The sequence below is a fragment of the Erythranthe guttata genome, chromosome 11, assembly GCF_056151865.1.
Source record: "Erythranthe guttata isolate IM_541 chromosome 11, IM_541, whole genome shotgun sequence".
Lineage (NCBI taxonomy): Eukaryota > Viridiplantae > Streptophyta > Magnoliopsida > Lamiales > Phrymaceae > Erythranthe > Erythranthe guttata.
In genome coordinates, this window is record NC_142543.1 from 19157909 (window position 1) to 19180397 (window position 22489).

Genomic DNA, 22489 nt, shown 5'->3' on the forward strand with positions numbered 1-22489 from the left:
TATACCATAGTGAACTGTAGTATATCATAGTACACCGTAGTAATGTTTTTGTACTGTATATGAACAACCATATGGTGTGCGATAAAATGAACAAGTTTTAGATGCGTGCAAGCACAATAACGACTACGGTGACTATATATAACTACATTTATTGATAGAAGATAAAATTAAAATTAAAAAAGATAAATAACATGTTTTTTTTTATTTGTTATAACTTTCAATATTATGTAGAAAAATAAGGAAAAAATAAAGTTTTTTTTATATATAATAGTGCATAAAATGCTAAAATCACGAAAGAAAAAAAAAGACAAACGAGTATTCTGTAAAAAAAATTAAAAACATAAGATGGAAAAATGAAAAACATACAAAAATGATAAATGCAGTTTGAATTTATTTAATGCAAATTTTGAATTTTGTATTGAATGAGCATTTTTGGAATGAATTTTATGAAAGATGTGAAACAAAGGTTTAGTTGGACTTGTCATTTAGGGCCCGTTTGGCTAAGCTTATTTAAAACATCTTATAAGCTCCTACATCTGATAAGATGTTTTAGGAGCTGATAAGCTGTTAGATCTTATTTTAAAAATTAATTTTTAAGGTGTTTGGATATGTAACTTATAAGTTTATTTTAGTTTTTATAAGTTAATCAGGTGTTTGGAAATAAAAGGTCTGTATATCACTATAATGACAAAAAAGTACATGACGCCATTATAACTGTCAAACTAATTCGACTTAAATAATTTTGTTCCTAAAATGTTATTATAATAATATTTACAAATTATTTTTTCAAAATAATAATATAAAATTATATATTAAACATACCAAATATTTTTTTATGTATGTTGATATGACATTTGACAATTTTTTAAAATAAAATGAAGTGTAATAAAATATTTTAATGAAACAGATTTGTGAAAGTTTTAATTTTTCTCCCATTAATATATTAATATATAATAATATAAAGGTTGTAAAAGAAATGTATATTTTTTTATAGCTAGATAAAAGAAATATAATTTATTATTGAGATAAGATGAATATTCGGGTATTTTTATATACATATAAAATATAAATAGAGAACATTTTTTTTTACAATTATTATGATAATTATATTTTAACTAATTATTAATCTTGATTACAAGAATATGTTGTTTAGATAAAATATAAATGTTTTTAGTATTCATGTAATATAATAAAGTATTTGAGGGTAATTTTGTATTTTAAGTGTTTTAGTAAAAAAACAAATAAGATCTTATTGAAAAAAGGTGGGGTGGAAGTACTTTTTTAAAAACATCTTATAAGCTCCCTAACAGCTTATTTTTTGAAAAAATAAGATCTTTTCGAATTTTTTTACCAAACACTTTTTAACATCTTATAAGCTCGTAAACATCTTATAAGATATTTTTAGGAGCTTATAAGCTTAGCCAAACAGGCTCTTAGTTCTAATAAGTTTTGTTACCCAGGGACCTATATCTTAAGGCCCCTATGTACTAATTAGTTTGCATAATAATATCCATCTATCTGGAAAAATCATTTTGGCGGTCACCGGCGCCGAACTTAATTGCAGATCAACTGTGAGCCGCCGCCGAATTAGAGCCCACGATCCAATTCGTTAGATCCGATATACCTAATCCAGATTCCACCACCGTTCTCGTTTCTTCTTCAATCTCGCAAATTCCGAAGGCGAAAAGAGTCGACCATGGGATTGTTCACCTACACAGTAGCCGGCGGCGCTCTAATTCTAATCGGCACGTGGGAATCGGTCATCTCCGCCTCCGAATCCCTCAAACAAACCCCACCGCCACAATCGCCGCAAAATAGTAAACAATCCACGCCGCCGGGAACATCCTCGTTTTCGTCGACGGTGACGTTTCTGCTGATCTCCGTTCTGTCAATCCTCTTCGTTGTGAACTCCTTCATCTCTTTATCCAACGCCGTCGCCTCCGACGATGACGTCGGTTTCGCCCTACAGTTGGAGGTAATCGCAATCGGCTTCCTTTTCACAGGCAAAAGGTAGCACTCTTTTTGTAATAGGTTTCTTAATTTGTAAGTTTAAGGCATTATGCTAGAAAGATGATATAAGAAACAAAGGGTTTGGTATAGGGTTTTTTTTGGCCTTCTTGAAATGTGTATATAGAACTCCATGGGAAAACTCGTGTAAATGTATTTTCAACAACCTATAATTTCTTGTCTATTTGAAGTTGATTTTTTGTGTTCAGAAGTTACAAATTTAAGTTGATCCCATTAAATTAGATTTTTTTTTCTTTGTTTTGATTTTAACAGTGGCGAAGCCAGAATTTTTTTTACCGAGAGTCAATATTTCATTTGCTATTTTTTACATAAAAAGAAGACCTAGTTTTTTCGTTTTGATTTTTTATCATTTCGACTGTTTATAATTTTATGTGGTATTTAAAAAGACGTCTACAAACAAAAGAAAATAGGTGACTAGTGCAATTGGAATCAATGTAGTTATATTGAAAACGTTAGAATTTTTCATATGAGTAGTTTTAGTTTTGCGATTTTATGAAAGTGCGTGTCCTTATTTTTGAAAGTTTCCGAAACTTTTTAAAAATGTTAAAACTCGTGAAATTTCCATAGCTTTTGGAATTTAAATGAATTTCTAGATTCAGAAAATTTGGATTTGGAATTAGAATTGGAATAAATTTTGTACTTCCGAAAAAAATATTTTTTTCCCGAAAAGGTTAATTACGATCCAATTTCTCCGACTTTCAGTCCTAATATCAAGCTAGAAGATAAACTACAAGATAACAAGTACACACAAAACAAAAAACATGTATATTTAAGGTTTCAGACCCCTCACACATTCTAAGATACAAGCTTGAAATACAGAACTATAAAGCATAAATTACCGTACAATTTATGTGTTTTATTCTTACAGAGAGAGAGAGAGAGAGAGAGAGAGAGAGAGAGAGAGAGAGAGAGAGAGAGAGAGAGAGAGAGAGAGAGAGAGAGAGAGAGAGAGAGAGAGAGAGAGAGAGAGAGAGAGAGAGAGAGAGAGAGAGAGAGAGAGAGAGAGAGAGAGAGAGAGAGAGAGAGAGAGAGAGAGAGAGAGAGAGAGAGAGAGAGAGAGAGAGAGAGAGAGAGAGAGAGAGAGAGAGAGAGAGAGAGAGAGAGAGAGAGAGAGAGAGAGAGAGAGGTCTTTTATTCAGTCACGCGCCAAGCCATGTTGAAGCAATATTTCACACGTTATATAGAGCTCTGATTCCCTGGATATCATCTGTATTCAAACCCTTGGTCCTTCCAGACGGAATTCGAGGGTACATAATCGCAGCCTCGACCGAGCTATGATCTAGCCCAAGAAGGTGCCCGATTTCATGCAACGCCACCGTTTCCAAGTCGAAAGCATCTTGGACTGGCCCAACGGACCACAGCTCATCCGCATCGTAATGGAATCTCCTATTGGTCGGAGCAAAAGCATGGGCTAGGGTTCCGCCACGTCCGTCGAACGGGAATCCATCCCCGTGATCCCCACGGTGAAACCCTATCACCAGATCGGCGGAATTCTGGGCCAGCGAAAAGGTGAAATGGGTGGAGGAGGCCCATTTTTGAAAGGCCCGAGAAACAGGGCCCACTGCCGCCGCGGGGGTGTTGGGCAAAAACCTGTAAGTTAGATGGGTTTTGGAAGATGGCCATCTAGGGTTTCCCCGAAAGAAAGAGTAGTGAGATACTGTATGAATATGTTTGCTGCTCGAGTTCGATTCGTGTTCTTTTGTCCCATGCTTCTGCATGGTGTTTCTACCGTTGATGATGTCTGGGACCCCACATCGAGGGGTGGTCATTTTCGATACCGTCGTGGCATCTAATGTGCCCGTGGGGTTAATATGGTAATTTCGCTGGTAGGTTTTGATGGCGGACTCTAAGGTTTCGTCGAAATCGTCGTTGTTGGCGTGGGTTTCATTTGGGTATTGGAGATAGCCAAATTGATGGAGGTAGTTTTTGAGGTGGTGGATATCTTTGGTTTTGTTGCCCTTGTGACAACCTTGTAGGGTTTTGATGAACTCAAATGGTGATGGTTTTTTGTGACTTGGTGTATCCCTCTTGGCTTGGCTAATAGGAGAGAGGAAAATTAGGGCAAGAATGAAGATGAATGATAGGAGATTAAATTGTTTAAGTGCCATAATTAAGTATGAAGAAGTTATACTCAAAGAATTGAATAAGAAGTTTGTGTATAACATATTGCTATGTAGTATGTCTATTTATATATACACATTTGTATGTGGAAAAATGATGCATAAATATTAGAGATGACTCATAGTAGAAGTCTCTTTTATGTTTCACTAGAATACATTGCCTTGCATTTAGAAGACCAATGACTATATTGTGGAAATTTGCGTCCATATGTATAAATTGTGGAAATAAATTGTGTTTATTTTCCTCGAATAATTGACGGGTTTGGAATTTTTAGGAAACTATATTGTGACCAATGACTTGGAAAATTGGGAGGAAATTGAACAAATTGGAATTAAATTACCACATTTGAAAAAAAAAATCTTTTTTCTTTTGGAAATTGAAAAATAATGTAATTGGTCCAATATCCCAAGTAAAAAAAAAAAAAACTCTTTGATAACAATAAATAATGATATACCTAATCGAGTCGATTCAATGGGCGCTCAATTTGTCTAATAATTGGGCCAATTACACGAAAAACCAAACACCTTTAAAATAAGGCTTGGGCCTAACAAAGTAAACCCAACCCAATCAACGGCATATAAATAGAGGTTTTTACTCATTTGTTAAGGTACATTCTATTATTAACAAGTTTTGTAGAGTGCTTATTCTCTCTACCATCTCCACGATCCGTACATCTGACTTGAGCGTCGGAGGGGTTTCCGCCGGATCAACCCCCGGCTTAGTTCACGTGTGTTCATTTCGCAAGGACCTCAGGATTATCGAATTGGCAAGCTACTGATCTGCTTAGCTTTCCTAGCTCGTTTACCACACTACCTCAGGTGATCTAAGTATTAACATCATCATTTTGGCGCCATCTGTGGGAATGCAAACCAGATCACGTAGCCAGCAAGATCCTCCTGAGGCATCCGCTGGGAGAGAGAATGACACAGCTAACAACCTCCAATCCGCGGATGCTCTGGCTTGCCACCTTCTTCCCGTGCTCCGGATCCCCCTCGCGATCTCCAAGTGAATCCCCCTCGGGATCCTCCCCCCCGCCGATCCGCCACTCCCTGCTCCCCGAACGGGATCCTCGGTTTAGATCCTCTTCCACTCCCTACTCCACTGCCTCAGGTGATATAAGTAATTAGCATCATAGTAAAGAATAATTCTATGGAAAAACTTATTTTATTGTTCTCTCTTCATTGGCATAATATAGCCACAATACGTGACAAGATCCCAAAGTTACGGGATTGTATGTTCTTAATCTAGGAAATAATAAACAACCTAAACAATAACAAATATTCTATAGTATATATGTACAAGAAACTACAAGGAAATAATATAAAGGAAATCTTCAACACTCCCCCTCAAGTTGGTGCGTAGATATCACTCATGCCCAACTTGTCGAGACATTTGTTAAAGGCCTGGTTAGACACTGCCTTCGTCAGTATATCTGCAAGTTGATCTTGAGATCGAACATGAGGGACTTCAATAATTCTTTTTTCCAGCTTTTCTTTGATAAAGTTTCTATCAACCTCAACATGTTTAGTCCTATCATGTTGGACTGGGTTGTGAGCAATATCACATGCCGCCTTGCTATCACAATACAATTTCATGGGACTTGTTTGCTCAAAATGTAGTTCTTTCATCAGATTCTTAATCCATAATAACTCGCATATTCCTTTAGCCATGCCTCTATATTCGGCTTCGGCGGATGATCTAGCTACTACTTCTTGTTTCTTACTTCTCCAAGTGACCAAATTTCCACCAACAAATGTAAAATATCCAGACGTAGATCGTCGATCTTGTATTGAACCAGCCCAATCGGCGTCGGTATAAGCTTCAACTTTCAAGTTGTCTCCTTTTCTAAATAAAATTCCTTTTCCTGGAGATGATTTCAAGTAGCGTAAGATACGAGTAACAGCATTTCATATGTTCTTCACAAGGAGAGTGCATAAATTGACTAACCACACTCAATACATAGGCTAAATCAGGTCTGGTGTGTGCAAGATACATTAACCTGCCAACTAGTCGTTGATAACGTTCCTTGTTAGCAGGGACTTGGTTTGAACATAAACCAAATTTCAGATTTTCTTCCATAGGAGTATTGACAGGACTACATGTTGTCATACCCGTTTCATTTAATAAATCCAAGGTATATTTTCGTTGGGATAAGAAAATCCCTTCTTTCGATCTAAGGTCTTTCATTTCAAACTCTTGGGCAAGCTGACTTTGCAATATTTTTTTCTCTTCGGGGTCATTTCCAGTCACTATCATGTCATCCACGTATACAATAAGAGCTGTGATTTTCTTTCCGTTTGATTTCAAGAAAAGTGTATGATCAGCGTTGCTTTGCTTGTAACCAATAGACTTCATAAAATTGGTGAACTTTCCGAACCACGCCCTCGGAGATTGCTTCAAACCGTACAAGGACTTCTTTAGTTTACAGACATGCTTGCTTCCTTCCATTTTCATAATACAGCCAGGAGGTAATTCCATGTAAACCTCTTCTTGGAGCTCTCCGTGTAAAAATGCATTTTTAACGTCAAACTGATATAAGGGCCAATCGAGATTTACGGCCAAAGATAGAAGAATACGAACAGTATTGATCTTTGCCACGGGTGCAAATGTATCCATGTAATCAATTCCGTATGTTTGAGTATATCCCTTGGCAACAAGTCTGGCTTTGAATCTCTCAATGGTGCCATCAGCTTTATATTTAATGGTAAATACCCATCGACAACCAACTGGTTTCTTTCCGACTGGTAATTCGACTACTTGCCAGGTCGAATTCTTTTGGAGAGACCTCATTTCTTCATTCATAGCTTCTCTCCACTTTGGATCTTTCAACGCCTCCTGCACACTACTAGGAATAGATATAACAGATAATTGATTCACAAATGCTTCCCTTTCCTTTGACAATCTATGATAAGACACAAAATTATTCATGGGATACTGTGATTTAGATGTGAGAAGAGGTTCATAATTAATTCTTGGTTTTCCTCTAGTAGTCCGTTGGGGCAATACTTTCATTTGAGATTCGGAACTTACCTCGACCTCGGACATGGATTCGGAATCGGGCAACAATTGACCTGCTGGTACTATATGAGGGGGTGAACTAGTTGGCTGAGATTCGGATTCCGTTGCTTCCACTTCGATTTGAGCACTTTCATTCTCTAAATCATTTTGGCGTTCATTGTTGTAATCCTTATCAGACTCGTCTCTTTCATCCAGGTTTTCACCACCGACAATATCCAAAGTGTCCAAATGATGACTAAGAGTCTGCAATTCAATTTTGTTCTCCCCCTGAATTGAAGGCTCACAAGAATAATACATATAATCTTCATGAAATACAACATCAAGAGTGACATACAATTTACGAGAGGGAGGATGAAAGCAACGATACCCCTTTTGATGTTGAGCATAACCAACAAAGACACACTTGAGAGCTCGGGGTTCCAATTTATTCCTCAATGTTTTATGAAGATGAACAAATACTACACACCCAAAAACTCTAGGTGGCAGATTAGGCGCAGCGGGTAAACTCACAGATTTGTGAAGAACGCTCAAAGGTGTCTGAAATTCTAGTGAACTCGAGGGTATCCTATTAATAACATAAGTTGCAGCCGTGATGGCTTCACCCCAATAATTCGTCGGCATATGAGCTTCAAATAAGAACGCTCGAACAACTTCGAGGAGATGACGATTCTTGCGCTCCGCAACCCCATTTTGTTGAGGTGTGTAAGGACAAGTAGTTTGATGGGTAATGCCATGTTCATCTAGATATTGTTTTAAATCTTGATTAACAAATTCTCCACCATTATCACTACGTAGAGCCTGGATTTTAGAATTATAATGAGTGGCTACCATTTTATGAAATTGTTTGAACAATGAGCTAACTTCACTTTTGGATTTCATTAAGTAAATCCAAGTCATCCGGGTGTGGTCGTCAATAAAAGACACAAACCACCGTTTATTACCAAGAGATGGAATACTTGTTGGACCCTATACATCGGAATGAATAATCATAAAAGGTGATGGACTTTTATTCATACTAATTCGAAAGGGAACACAGTGGCTTTTAGCTAATTCACATACGTCACACTTAAAATTTGAAACAGAAAACTGAGTAAATAGGTTTGGAAATAATTTCTTTAAATATCCAAAAGACGAGTGACCAAAACGTTTGTGCCAGGTCCAAATTTCAGAACCTGCAGACTTATTCACGGAGAACGCTTGAGCCAACTGATGAGAACTTGCCGGAGTTAAATCAAGATAATAGAGTTTGCCCTTTCTAGTACCATAGCCAATTGTCTTCCGAGTTCGAATGTCCTTAAAAACACAAAGGTTAGGCCAAAAAATCACAATACAGTTCAGAGTAAGAGTTATTTGGGCAACTGACAATAAATTATGATTGAGGGTTGGAACAACTAATACAGAATCAAGACTCAAATTTTCGGTAAGGGTGACTGATCCTTCTCCAATAACGTGAGATGGAGTACCATTTGCGGTGGATACAATATGTTGTTTTGATGGTTTCATAAATTTGATATAACGATTGTCAAATGTCATGTGATCTGTAGCCCCTGAATCAATTATCTATTTACTACTATTACTAGGAACGAAAGTATGGAGAGCCTTACCTGATGTAGCGATTAAGGCTGAACCCTCGTTCGGAGTGTTAAGGGTGCAAGGTTCTGCTACTGCAACCGAGGCTTGATTGTTTGTTCTAGAGTTTCGTTTGCGAGGTGCTTTGGTAGGATCCCACCATTCTGGATAACCAATCAACTCATAGCATCGTGTCTTTGTATGTCCGGTTTCACCACAGTGTGTACAAATACGTTCCGATTTTGCCGATCCAATTTCGTAGCTACGGTTTTGAGATGCTGGTGCTCGACTTTGATCTATGGCAGGGCCATTTGATCGATATATTTTAGGCTTAGCTTTATGTGTCAGCATTGCAGATGACTCGCCACGATCAACTTCACCATTTAAAGTAGTTCGACGAACAAAATCTCTACGTACATAAGCATAGGCTTCTTCGAGGTCTAATATTGGATCCTTTCTGAGGATCTCGCCTCGGACTTGTTCGAATTCTTCTTCTAACCCATTTAAAAAAATGTGTACACGCAATCTTTCAACATATTTTCGATAAGCAATGATATCATCGGGGTCTTTCATTACAATTCTGTCACGGTGGTCTAGTTCTTGAAAAATTTCCACAAGATCACCGTAATAGATTGATAAAGCACGACCAGCCTGCCTTGTAGAGAAAGCTCTTTGATTTAATGAAAAAAGTTGTGTTTCATCTGATTCGTCGTAGAAAGCTTTAGCCAACGCACTCCAGATTTCACGTGCGGTGCGTAGTCGGATATACCGTTTCATAATATCTGGTGACATAGAAGTTAGCAACCATCCCTTTACTTTTTGATTTTCAGCATACCACTTCGCATATGAAGCATCGGTACTTTTTGGGGGTGATGTTGTGCCTATAATATATTCAAGTTTCTCACGCCCGGCGATTTGCATCTCCATTATTTGGGACCATACATCGTAGTTAACTTCTGTAAGAATTACACTGGTTGTAAAACCTGAGTGTTCGGTTTGGACATGAATGGTTGGTGTTGGTTCAGTGTTGTCTTTCGTCATGATTTTTTTTTTTTTTTTTTTTTTTTTTTTTTTTTTTATGATAACTGGCTCTGATGCCAAGTAAAGAATAATTCTATGGAAAAACTTATTTTATTGTTCTCTCTTCATTGGCATAATATAGCCACAGTACGTGACAAGATCCCAAAGTTACGGGATTGTATGTTCTTAATCTAGGAAATAATAAACAACCTAAATAATAACAAATATTCTATAGTATATATGTACAAGAAACTACAAGGAAATAATATAAAGCTAAGGAAATCTTCAACAATCATCCAGTAAGTATATAAATGCAAACAACTCTCGTGTCCTATGCAATCAAAAGTAAATTACAACGGCATTCTGCCAACGATCGTTATGTCGAGTTTGTAATACATGGCTAGTTTAGTGTGATTTACTTATCTTGTATGCATGGTTTGCAAGTTATTATATCAGAGTATAGGTTTACCTAGTGCACCTATATAATTGGCTGCAGGTTCTTTCATTATAAAAAAAAAAAAAAAAGTAAAATGGCAGTGTGCTCATTTTCAAATTTACATTAACAAAATAACGATTTTGTAGATGTTGAGTTCGATGAAATATATCTGGTGAATCGACGGCATTGATCTATATATAATAACACACACGCACCTATGTGTATGTGTGGCTTAGCAGATGGTTATTTATATAGATCTATGATCTAAAATCACCTAATATATTTCACCAAATATAATATTTTATAAATAAAAAACGACGATCGTTACCCAGTAATTTTATGTGGGGGTTATTTATCTAAATTAGGGTATTAATCTTTTAAATAAATATTATGGATTCTAGTAAAAAACAAATTATAAAAAAATAATTTTTTTTTTCCAAAACGTAAATAATTTCATAAAATGATTATGTATTTACCAAAAAAAAAGTTAGTTCTATTATGATTGGACCGAATATTCCTCAATATTTCAGGGGTAGTTTGGTCTTTCTGGCGATGAGGGTGATTAATTCGCTAATACGTACTAGGGGTAATATGCTATGGGCCCTTAAATCAAACCTAATTTGAACTAAATGACAAGTTTAAATCGAATATTTTACTTGAATACTTAGTTTTGAAATAATATATGACTGACATCCTTAATTTTTCTTTTATTCCTATTTTGCCCTTATTTAAATCATATAACTTCACGTATCTCAACCAAGATTTATTTCTTTTCTTTAATCTTCTCTCTCTCGCCTTTTCTCCTTCCCCCCCTCTCTCTCGTTTTCTTTCTGTCAATTTCCACCCTTCACTAAATCGCGCGAGAATTTCAACGCGCTCCACCAAATTGCGCGAGCTCTCCAGCGCGCCTCACTATATCGCACACGCTCTCACATGGATAAACAAAAATTATTGTTTCTCCACGCCACGCCAGCAATTAACGGTACACCACAACACCGATCTACTCTCGATACGATCCGGTACATTTTTCGACTATGCTCTCACATCGAACCGAGAGTGGGGGGCTTGCTAGACAACCCGCAGTGAGACAACTCCCACGAGGAGCAAACTCGCTCGGCCCTACAAACCCGTTGCGAGGCAACTCCCACGAGGAGCTAACTCCCTCGGGTCTACGAAACCACAGCGAGATAACTCCCACGAGGAGACAACTCGCTCGGTCCTATAACCCACAGCGAGATAACTCCCACGATGAGCAAACTCGCTCGGCCCTACAAACCCGTTGCGAGGCAACTCCCACGAGGAGCTAACTCCCTCGGATCTACGAAACCACAGTGAGATAACTCCCACGATGAGACAACTCGCTCGGTCCTACAACCCACATCGAGATAACTCCCACGAGGAGACAACTCGCTCGGTCCTAACAACCCGCAGCGAGACAACTCCCACGAGGAGCCAACTCGCTCGGCACTACAAATCAGTTGCAAAGCAACTCCCATGAGAAGCCAACTCGCTCGTTACTTCGAACCCGTAGCGAGACAACTCCCACGAGGAGACAACTTGCCCGCAATTCACTATATAATCGCAATTCTAGAAACACTTTGAGATATTATGAGAATCTATATAGCCTGGCCAGCTTGATTAGTCAAAATTTATCTACTTGTTTTCGATGGGTCCTTCATTAAAACGTGGCCACAGTCCCAACATACTTACGATCCACGAGGTCTAATAAGGGGCACGATCCCCATAAAAAACTCTTGAGATCCTGATCCCCTCCTCAAGTACATCACGCACAGGATATATGTAAACACATACAAGCAACGCGTCAAAACATTGACAATGTCGATAAATAACAACTCCCACGAGGAGAATACTAACTCCGTGCTACTACATTATCGCGAGACAACTCCCACGAGGAGATAACTCGATCAACTCTATTACCCCACGACGAGACAACTTCCACGAGGAGATTACTTGATCCGTGCTACCACATTATCGCGAGACAACTCCCACGAGGAGATAACTCGATCAACTCTATTATCCCGCGACGAGACAACTCTCACGAGGAGATAATTCGCTACTACATCGTCGCGGGACAACATCGACGACTCAAGTAACTTACATAGCGACAACTTGGTCGCGCTACGCGCCAACGCGCATTCACGCCCCTCCGAGACACGCTCCAACGCGTTTTCGCACACCATCGACTACTACAATTTTTATTCTCGACACGATCTGTCACCCATTTCAATATGGCCCCCACATCGACTCGAGAGTGGGGGGCTTAATGATATCCCTAATTGGTCCAACCCAATGGGCTTACAAATTATTTACCTACTGGGCCACGAGCCCAATATCAAAGACCACTATCACCGATGCCCAATCACCTTCAAGTAAGGTTTGGGCCCGACAATCTCAACTAAGCTATAAATAAAGGTTTGAACTCATTCTTTCAGGTACGTCCTAGAAACTGAGCAATACTATCAACATGTATTCTCTGGACCATTATATACTATCAGCACGTCTGACTTGAGCGTCGGAGGGATTTCCGCCGGATCAACCCCCGGCCTAGTTTACGTGTTCTGTGATTGCAGGTATCTCAAGGTCATCAAGCTCGTGAGCCAGTGATCCACTCTGCTCTTCCAACTCATCCTACTTCAACTATCTAAGGTGATCTAACTTTAGCATCATAAAATATATATATATATATATATATATATATATATATATATATATATATATATATATATATATATATATATATATATATATATATATATATATATATATATATATATATATATATATATATATATATATATATATATATATATATATATATATATATATATATATATATTTATACATACATTATCTCTGCAGTGGGTGTAGATTTTGATTATAAGTTCAATGAAACTACTATGTCGTACTTTCTTAGATTTGCTATTTTTCTTATTGTTTGTATAGATCTGTTATTGATAGTATATTTTGATTAATTGCATATAATTTTATTGATCTTTAAGAGATTTTGTTTGGTTTGGATCTGATTTGCTACTTTATTTGACCTGTTCCAGGTCATTAAGAACGTTCTCAGGACGAGATGATTGCGTGGCGGCATGCGTTAGGGTTAAACATGGCAGATCTAGGTTTTGGCAGATCTAGATTTTTCAAACAGAGGTAGGTGACTATGGATGCGGCGGCTGTGCTGTTTCACGGCGGTTGCGTTGATTGCTAGGGTTGGCGACGGCTGGGAGTTGTTGGCGGCTAGGGTTTGGAATAGTAGACTGTAGTAAACCACAGTATACCGTAGTATACCATAGTGAACTGTAGTATACCATAGTACACCGTAGTAATGTTTTTGTACTGTATATGAACAACCATATGGTGTGCGATAAAATGAACAAGTTTTAGATGCGTGCAAGCACAATAGCGACTACGGTGACTATATATAACTACATTTATTGATAGAAGATAAAATTAAAATTAAAAAAGATAAATAACATGTTTTTTTTATTTGTTATAACTTTCAATGTTATGTAGAAAAAAAAGGAAAAAATAAAATTTTTTTTATATATTGTATTAGATGAGCATTTTTTTAATGAATTTTATGAAATATGTGAAACAAAGGTTTAGTTGCACTTATCATTTAGTTCTAATAAGTTTTGGCACCCAGGGACCTATATCTTAAAGGCCCCTATGTACTAATTAGTTTGCATAATAATATCTATCTATCTGGAAAAATCATTTTGGCGGTCACCGGCGCCGAACTTAATTGCAGATCAACTGTGAGCCGCCGCCGAATTAGAGCCCACGATCCAATTCGTTAGATCTGATATACCTAATCCAGATTCCACCACCGTTCTCGTTTCTTCTTCAATCTCGCAAATTCCGAAGGCGAAAAGAGTCCATGGGATTGTTCACCTACACAGTAGCCGGCGGCGCTCTAATTCTAATCGGCACGTGGGAATCGGTCATCTCCGCCTCCGAATCCCTCAAACAAACCCCACCGCCACACTCGCCGCAAAATAGTAAACAATCCACGCCGCCGGGAACATCCTCGTTTTCGTCGACGGTGACGTTTCTGCTGATCTCCGTTCTGTCAATCCTCTTCGTTGTGAACTCCTTCATCTCTTTATCCGACGCCGTCGCCTCTGACGATGACGTCGGTTTCGCCCTACAGCTGGAGGTAATCGCAATCGGCTTCCTTTTCACAGGCAAAAGGTAGCACTCTTAATTTGTAAGTTTAAGGCATTATGCTAGAAAGATGATATAAGAGACAAAGGGTTGGGTATAGGGTTTTTTTTTTTTTTTTGCCTTCTTGAAATGTGTATATAGAACTCCATGGGAAAACTCATGTAAATGTATTTTCAACAACCTATAATTTCTTGTTTATTTGAAGTTGATTTTATGTTTTCAGAAGTCAAATTTTTAGTTGATTCCATTAAATTATCATTTCTTGTTTATTTGAAGTTGATTTTTTGTTTTCAAAAGTTACAAATTTAAGTTGATTCCATTAAATTAATTTTTTTCTGTGTTGATTTTGTGGATTTGATCAGTGGCGAAGCCATAATTTTATTTTTCCCTTTAATAAAAGACCTAGTTTCTTCTATAATTTTGATTTTTTTAATTTCGAGGACTTATAAGTTTATGTGGTATTTGATAATATAGATGTCTACAAACAAAAGAAAATAGACTACTAGTGCAATTGGAATCACTATAGTTATATTTAAAATATTAGAATTTATCTAGTTTTATTTTTACGATTTTATGAAAGTGAGTGTCCTTATTTTAAAATTTCCATTGCTTTTGGAACTGGAATAAATTTTGTACTTTCAAAAATTTTTTTTTTTTTTTTTCGAAAAGATTAATTTCGATCCATTTTATCTGACTTTCAATCCTGGTGCCAAGATATAGGATAAAACTACAAGAAAATAAGCACAAAAAGAAACATGTTTATTTAAGGTTTCAGACCCGTCACACATTCTAGGATACAAGCTTGAAATACAGAAATATGAAACATAAATTACCGTACAATTTATGTGTTTTATTCTTACAAAGGGAAATCTGGTGTGTGTGAGAGAGAGAGAGAGAGAGAGAGAGAGAGAGAGAGAGAGAGAGAGAGAGAGAGAGAGAGAGAGAGAGAGATAAAAACAGGTCTTTTATTCAGTCACGCGCCAAGCCACGTTGAAGCAATATTTCACACGTTATATAAAGCTCTGATTCCCTGGATATCATCTGCATTCAAACCCTTGGTCCTTCCAGACGAAAGTCGAGGGTACATAATCGCAGCCTCGACCGAGCTATGACCTAGCCCTAGAAGGTGCCCGATTTCATGCAATGCCACCGTTTCCAGGTCGAAAGCATTCGGCACTGGCCCAATGGACCACCGCTCGTCCGCATCGTAATGGAACCTCCCGTTGGTCGGAGCGAACGCATGGGCTAGGGTTCCGCCAGGTCCGTCGAACGGGGCCCCATCTCCGTGGTTCCGACGATGAAACCCTATCACCATATCAGCACTCCGACCGCTCGGGGCCTGCGAAAAGGTGAAGTGAGTGGCGGCGTCCCATCTCTGGAAGGCCCGTACGACGGGGGCCACCGCCCCCGTGGGGGTGTTGGGAGAAAACCCAAACGTCAGATGAGTTCTGGAAGGCGGCCATCTGAGGTTTCCCGGAAAGAAACTGTAGTGAGACACTGTATGGATATGGCCGCTCGAGCCCGATTCGTGTTTTTTCGTACCGGACTTCTGCATGGTGTTATCGCCGTTGATGATGTCGGCGACCCCACATCGAGTGGTGGTCATTGTAGATACCGTTATGGCATCTAGTGTGCCAGTGGGGTTAATATGGTAATTACGCTGGTAGGTTTTGACGGCGGATTCTAGGGTTTCGTCGAAGTCGTCATTGTAATTGGCGTGGGTTCGATTTGGGTATTGGAGATAGCCAAATTGATATAGGTAGTTTTTAAGATTGTGGATTTCTTTGGTTTTGTTGCCCTTGTGACAACCTTGTAGGGTTTTGATGAATTCAAATGGTGCTTGTTTTTGTTCACTTGGTGTATTCCTCTTGGCTTGGCCAATAGGAGAGAGGGAAATTAGGGCAAGAATGAAGATTGATAAAAGGTGAGAAGTAGCCATTGTTGAGTGTCAAGAATATTAAGATATTGCTTTTGCTCTATAGAATAATGTTTATTTACATGTCTATTTATAGAGATTCATTTGTATTGATTTTGATTTTTATTTTTTTAAAAGAGTGCCATAATTTGTACTAGGTGTCTATTTTATGAATTTTAACTAGAAATAAAGAAAGAAAGAAAGAAAGAAATATATAATACAAGATTACAAGTTGTTGACTTGGATGACCAAAATACCAGGTCCATGCATGACAATTGACTTTCTTTATTCCATTTTAAATATAGAAATAGAATGTTGGTTTCATTTTCCTTGGAAAAATAAGATGATTTAAAAAAAAAAGGGTAAATTACAAACACCCCTGAGGTATGGTCAAATTACAAAAACACCCCTCTTGTTTGGATAATTACAACCACCCCTCAACTCCTCAAATTTAGTGGAATCTTCGAGATTATATGGAATATTATCACTTTTGTACACGTTTTATCCCATTCAAACTCTACATTACGAAGCAAGATGATCATAATATGTGATTTTTAGCTTGTATATATCAGTTTGTGGTGCATCAGAAACTGCATTTTTACACAAAACGAGTACAAACTAGAGCACATTCCACGGAATCTAGATGATTATGTTGAATTTGGCACCATACGGGTGGAGGTGTAAGAAAAAATCATAGTTGAGGGGGGTATTTGTAATTATCCAAACAAGAGGGGTGTTTTTGTAATTTGACCATACCTCAGGGGTGTTTGTAATTTACCCTAAAAAAAATCTTCTTCATTAGAAGAGGAAAGAAGAAAGACATAATTAAAATGGGGTTCAATGTTAAGTCCAATCAACTAATTAATAGGGTTGTCCAGCAAGGGATGACCTAGCCGTTGGAGCAAGTGAGTGTGATTGAATTGACCCAGGTTCGAATTTTCTTGCCAACGGTCGCTAGGTCGAGCTTGCGACACATGGTTAGTCTAGTGTGGTTTACGTCTCTCTTATGATTTACAAACTATTATACGAGAGTGTAGGTCTACACAGTGCACCTATATAGTCGGTTGCGTATTCCTTTATTACCAAAAACAAATAAATATTAATATTCATATACAATATTTTTACTCATTATAAAATATTAAAAAGGGTATATTAAAAAGGGTGGGGACATGTACGTACTTTTTTTTTTTTTTTTTTTTTTAATCTTGTCTTCAACATCTTATTACTTTTCAAAAAAACTACGAAACATTTCTAACAGAGCTTATAACTTCTTAAATATCTTATTAGCTCTATTTAACAGCTTATAAGCTTATGCAAACACCCTCTAAATGCCTCTAAATGCAGAGTTGAATCAGTCCAATTTGGAGACAAAGTGGGAAGAAATCGTGTTGTTCAGTTCATCTTATTTTCCAATCCAAAATAAGACTTCCCCTCGTCTTTGGTGGTCCTAGCTAACATATCTTTATTTATTTTATTTTATTTATTTTTATTTTTTTTATTTCTATGTCACGGCACTACTTACATAAGACTTTTCATAAAGTCGAGCTCGTCTGTTTTGAAAGGTTCGAGCTCGAACTCGTTTACCACCCCTAATTTGGGCTGTATATAATTTTTTGATTTTATATTGATAAATTATTTAATACTTGGAGGTCTAGCTAGAGATGATATATATATATATATATATATCCACCTTAAGTATGGCCAAATTACGAAAAAAACCCTCTTGTTTGGGTAATTACAACCATCTCTCTTCTTTTAAAATTTTTTACATAAAATTTATGTAATTCGGTTATTTACCGAACCAAATCGTATATTCATTTCGGTAAACGGTATGAAATGTTGGCGTACCAAAATTTCGGTTCGATTTTACAGATTTGACATTCCTAAATTTACCTCTAGAAGGGTATTTTCGTAAAATAATACATAGTTGAGGGGGTGGCAGTAATTACCCAAACATGAGGGTATTTTTCGTAATTTGACCATAACTCAGGGGTAGCCGTAATATGCCCCATATATATATTGCACATTTGCCCCCAATAAAGAACTTAGATAATAAAAAGTACTTGCCTCTATAATGGTTCAATTGAGAAGGAAAAATATCAAATTGACTGTAAGTTTGATGCTTCATCTCTTCCTGGAGCTACTCAAAAGTCACTATTTAGGTGCCATGTTTGGGGTAACCTCAAAAAATGTCAATAATTTAAATCGGAGAAACAAGAAAAAAAAAAACAATAATAGCAATAATTTATGATGGGAATTTAAATCGGAAATATAAGTCTATAACACTCTATTTATGAAAAAAAATACATTCTCTATAAATTTTCTATTACAGCTTGCAATTAATTAGTCAAATGTATAAAATAAAACAAGAAAATAAAAGGAATGCAAAAGTAATTTGATCACTAGAATAAGAACAAAAATAAATTAAACTTTTTTTTTTTTGAGAACAAAAATAAATTAAACTACTTATATGGAAAAAGATAATTTCGTAGAAGTGTAGTCATTATAAATATAGTTTGATAAAAGGAGTTTATAAACTGCTAAAAGAATATAAGATTAATAATACTTTTGTTTATGCTCATATCTTGTTAATCTTTTGAGGATAGATATTTAATATAATTTCTAATTATAATCTTTAGGAAATAATATTTTTTTTAACAAACCCCTGAAAACTCACTCTTTAGAGAATTTATGTGCTAAAAATTAAGGCTAAAGTACAAAAAACCCCTGAACTAAGGTCTAATTACCAAAACCCACCTCAGAAATTCATAATTAGCAAAACACTCTCTGACTAATCGTTGACCAGATTTCTTAAAAAGAAATTGTTGTGTCTTTAATGCCCCTAAGTTAAATAAAATTCAAAAATCATAAAATTCGGTGACATTTTGAAGACTTTCAATTGAATTTTGAAGGATATTTCAATATTTATATTAAAAAATATTGCAATTACCTCTATGAAGGAATAATATTATTACAATTACCTCTAACGGTAAAATTGGAATTTTTGAAAAATATTTCTTGAAATTAGAAAGATTCCGTCGAAGTTCACAGTATAAGTGGACAATGTAAGGCGACAACAAAATTTCAGACCAATAGGAAAACAAAATAATAAATAGAAAAAATATGTATGCATTAATAAATAGAAAACAAAATAATAAATAGAAAAAATATGTATGCATTAGGAGAGTTGGTACCTAGCCTTTACCAATAGGGTAACGGTCTAGGGTTCGAGTCCCCCCCCCCCCCCCCTCCTACTTCCCCTTGTAATGGACTTGAATTTACTCAAAAAAAAAAATAAAAAAAAAAATATGTATGCATTAATATTTCATATTTCATACCAATGGGAAAACAAAAACACAAACTATTATAAAGTTTATTTTCTTCATTATTATTAAAAAGGGAAAAAAATCCTTAAGTAGCACACTAATACATTATTCCGAACAAAAGAAACATTTTGTTACATTTATAGAGATAGATGACGTATTTTTTAATTCAATCAAATTAACCATGCCCCATAATATTTCAGACATTGTATAAAGCTCTAATTCCTTGAATATCATCTGCATGCAAATTCTTGGTCACACCAGCTCCAATTCCGGAATACATAATTGCAGCCTCGACCGAGCTATGCCCAAGCCCAAGAAGGTGCCCGATTTCATGCAGCGCCACCGTTTCCAAGTCGAAAGCATCTTGGACTGGCCCAACGGACCACCGTTCGTCCGCATCGTAATGGAATCTCCCATTGGTCGGAGCAAAAGCATGGGCTAGGGTTCCGCCACGTCCGTCGAACGGGAATCCATCCCCGTGATCCCCACGGTGAAATCCTATCACCAGATCGGCGGAATTCTGGGCCCGCGAAAAGGTGAAATGGGTGGAGGAGGCCCATTTTTGAAAGGCCCGAGAAACGGGGCCCACTGCTGCCGCGGGAGTGTTGGGCAAAAACCTGTAAGTTAGATGGGTTTTGGAAGGCGGCCATCTAGGATTTCCTTGAAAGAAAGAGTAGTGAGATACTGTATGGATATGTTTGCTGCTCGAGTTCGATTCGTGTTCTTTTGTCCCATGCTTCTGCATGGTGTTTTTACCGTCGATGATGTCGGGGACCCCGCATCGAGGGGTGGTCATTTTCGATACCGTTGTGGCATCTAATGTGCCTGTGGGGTTAATATGGTAGTTTCGCTGGTAGGTTTTGACGGCGGACTCTAGGGTTTCGTCGAAATCGTCGTTGTTGGCGTGAGTTTCATTTGGGTATTGAAGATAGCCAAATTGATGGAGGTAGTTTTTGAGGTGGTGGATATCTTTGCTTTTGTTGCCCTTGTGACAACCTTGTAGGGTTTTGATGAACTCAAAAGGTGATGGTTTTTTATCACTTGGTGTATCCCTCTTGGATTGGCCAATAGGAGAGAGGGAAATTAGGGCAAGAATGAAAATGAATGATAGGAGATTAAATTGTTTAAGTGCCATAATTAAGAATTAAGATGTTATACTCAAGGAATTCAATAAGAAGTTTGTGTATAACATAATGCAATGTGGTATGTCTATTTATATATACATATTTGTATGTAGAAAAAAAGGAGAGGGGAAGGACACATAAATATTAGAGACGACTCATAGTAGAAGTTTGTAAGAAGAAAGAATAAATCAACACAAGCTCTTGTCTTTAATTTGATGACTTGACTTTGACTTTGACTTGATCGCATCATATATAATTTTTTGAACACAAAGCCAAGTCCATGATATATAATTTACCTGAATATTTATGTTTTGTACGTACACGAATGATAAAGATTTACCTGGTGGAACGAAATAAGTTTATCTCTCGTAAGTGGTAACGATTATATTTCTCTATAAAATGGTTTCTTTTTATTTCAGTATTTATAATCTATTAAAATTAATTGATTGGAATATCATAATCATCTGATTGGTGGATACATTATTATTACTGAAAGTAGTGAATAAAGCAATTTACATCATTTTTTATTTATAAAATATACTTTATTTAACTGGCCTTCTATTCATTGTACTCACTAGAAATACACCTTGGCTGCATTTATATATATATATATATATATATATATATATAAATGACTTGATGTGATTGTATAGTGCAATTTCTTAAGTCCATAGAAAGTTTACTCGGTTTAGCATTAGGAATGTGGAAATAAATTGTGTTATTTTCTTCATCCAATGAGAATTATCAAATAAGGCGTAATTGAGGGGTTTGGAATTTTAGGACATTATGTTGTGACTAATGACTTGGAAATTGGACAAATTGGAATTAAATTACCACATTCGAAGAAAAAAATATTACTTTCCATGTAGCAGGGACACGGAAAGAATGACTTGGAAATTGGGAGGAAATTGGATAAATTGGAATTAAATCACCACATTCGAAGAAAAAGAATATTTGTTACTTTCTATGTAGCACGGATACGGAACCACGGACATGGTGAAACAAGTAAATAGACTCGGGAAAACACGAGAACACCCTATTTTTCAAAAAAATGGATACGAGAATGTGGGTAAACATGTAAATATTAAAAATATAGGGGTACATCCATAATGTATGAAAAGATATTATAATGTTAACTTATATACATATCCTCAATTATAAATTTGTATCTACAAATTATATATAATTTATAAGTTCCAATCCATATTATTATTCGATAAATAATATACAAGGCATATAAATTTATTTTAGTGTTGAATTAAAGTCTGAAAAATATTAAAACACTACTAGAATTGAAAAGAAGACATAAAGTTTTTTTTTTTAAATAATCAAGTATAGGAAATTTCGAATCTTTATTCAAAAACGTGTTTTGGATTTTTTTTTTGGGCGTAACTGCTTTTCCATTTTTTTTATTATTACCATAAACATCACCGGAAATTTTAAACATTTATGGAAACGGCTCCGAAATGTTTCCGACATGTGATAGAGTTTCGATTTCCGAAACGTTCCCTGAAACGTGGAAACGCTATGTACCGAAGTTTCCGTGCATCATAGATTGCTTTGAATTCATGTACAAGTAGTAATTTTCTTGTAAAAAATATTATAGATTCTAAGAAACAACTTATAAAATGACTAAAATATTCTTCTCACTAATTATTTCGTTAATTATATACTTAACATATTAATAGTAGTAATAACAAAATTGAGAAAAGTGTAATATTATTTCACCATAATTGGAATG

General features: G+C 36.4%; 4 protein-coding genes across 4 annotated transcripts; all 4 read right to left on the minus strand.

Annotated features, from left to right (window-relative positions):
• Nucleotides 1-2767: 2767 nt before the first annotated feature.
• Nucleotides 2768-4209, minus strand: LOC148767171 (metalloendoproteinase 2-MMP-like). The gene has a single exon (XM_088825492.1). The coding sequence runs from the start codon at nucleotides 4191-4193 to the stop codon at nucleotides 3198-3200; it is 996 nt and encodes a 331-aa protein (XP_088681618.1). The 5' UTR covers nucleotides 4194-4209; the 3' UTR covers nucleotides 2768-3197.
• Nucleotides 4210-8727: 4518 nt separating this feature from the next.
• On the minus strand, nucleotides 8728-9777 carry LOC148767172 (uncharacterized). The gene has a single exon (XM_088825981.1). The coding sequence runs from the start codon at nucleotides 9775-9777 to the stop codon at nucleotides 8728-8730; it is 1050 nt and encodes a 349-aa protein (XP_088682107.1).
• Nucleotides 9778-15121: 5344 nt separating this feature from the next.
• On the minus strand, nucleotides 15122-16385 carry LOC105960976 (metalloendoproteinase 3-MMP). The gene has a single exon (XM_012985198.2). The coding sequence runs from the start codon at nucleotides 16320-16322 to the stop codon at nucleotides 15387-15389; it is 936 nt and encodes a 311-aa protein (XP_012840652.2). The 5' UTR covers nucleotides 16323-16385; the 3' UTR covers nucleotides 15122-15386.
• Nucleotides 16386-19662: 3277 nt separating this feature from the next.
• LOC105960977 (metalloendoproteinase 2-MMP) lies at nucleotides 19663-20843 on the minus strand. Its single transcript, XM_012985200.2, has one exon. It carries the CDS (start codon nucleotides 20757-20759, stop codon nucleotides 19821-19823), a length of 939 nt encoding a protein of 312 aa, XP_012840654.2. The 5' UTR covers nucleotides 20760-20843; the 3' UTR covers nucleotides 19663-19820.
• Nucleotides 20844-22489: the final 1646 nt, after the last annotated feature.

Excerpts from the sequence above, each read along its gene's own strand:
- LOC148767171 (XM_088825492.1), bottom strand. The coding sequence starts at position 4,193 with ATGTTATACACAAACTTCTTATTCAATTCTTTGAGTATAACTTCTTCA.
- LOC105960977 (XM_012985200.2), bottom strand. The coding sequence starts at position 20,759 with ATGGCACTTAAACAATTTAATCTCCTATCATTCATTTTCATTCTTGCC.
- LOC148767172 (XM_088825981.1), bottom strand. The coding sequence starts at position 9,777 with ATGACGAAAGACAACACTGAACCAACACCAACCATTCATGTCCAAACC.
- LOC105960976 (XM_012985198.2), bottom strand. The coding sequence starts at position 16,322 with ATGGCTACTTCTCACCTTTTATCAATCTTCATTCTTGCCCTAATTTCC.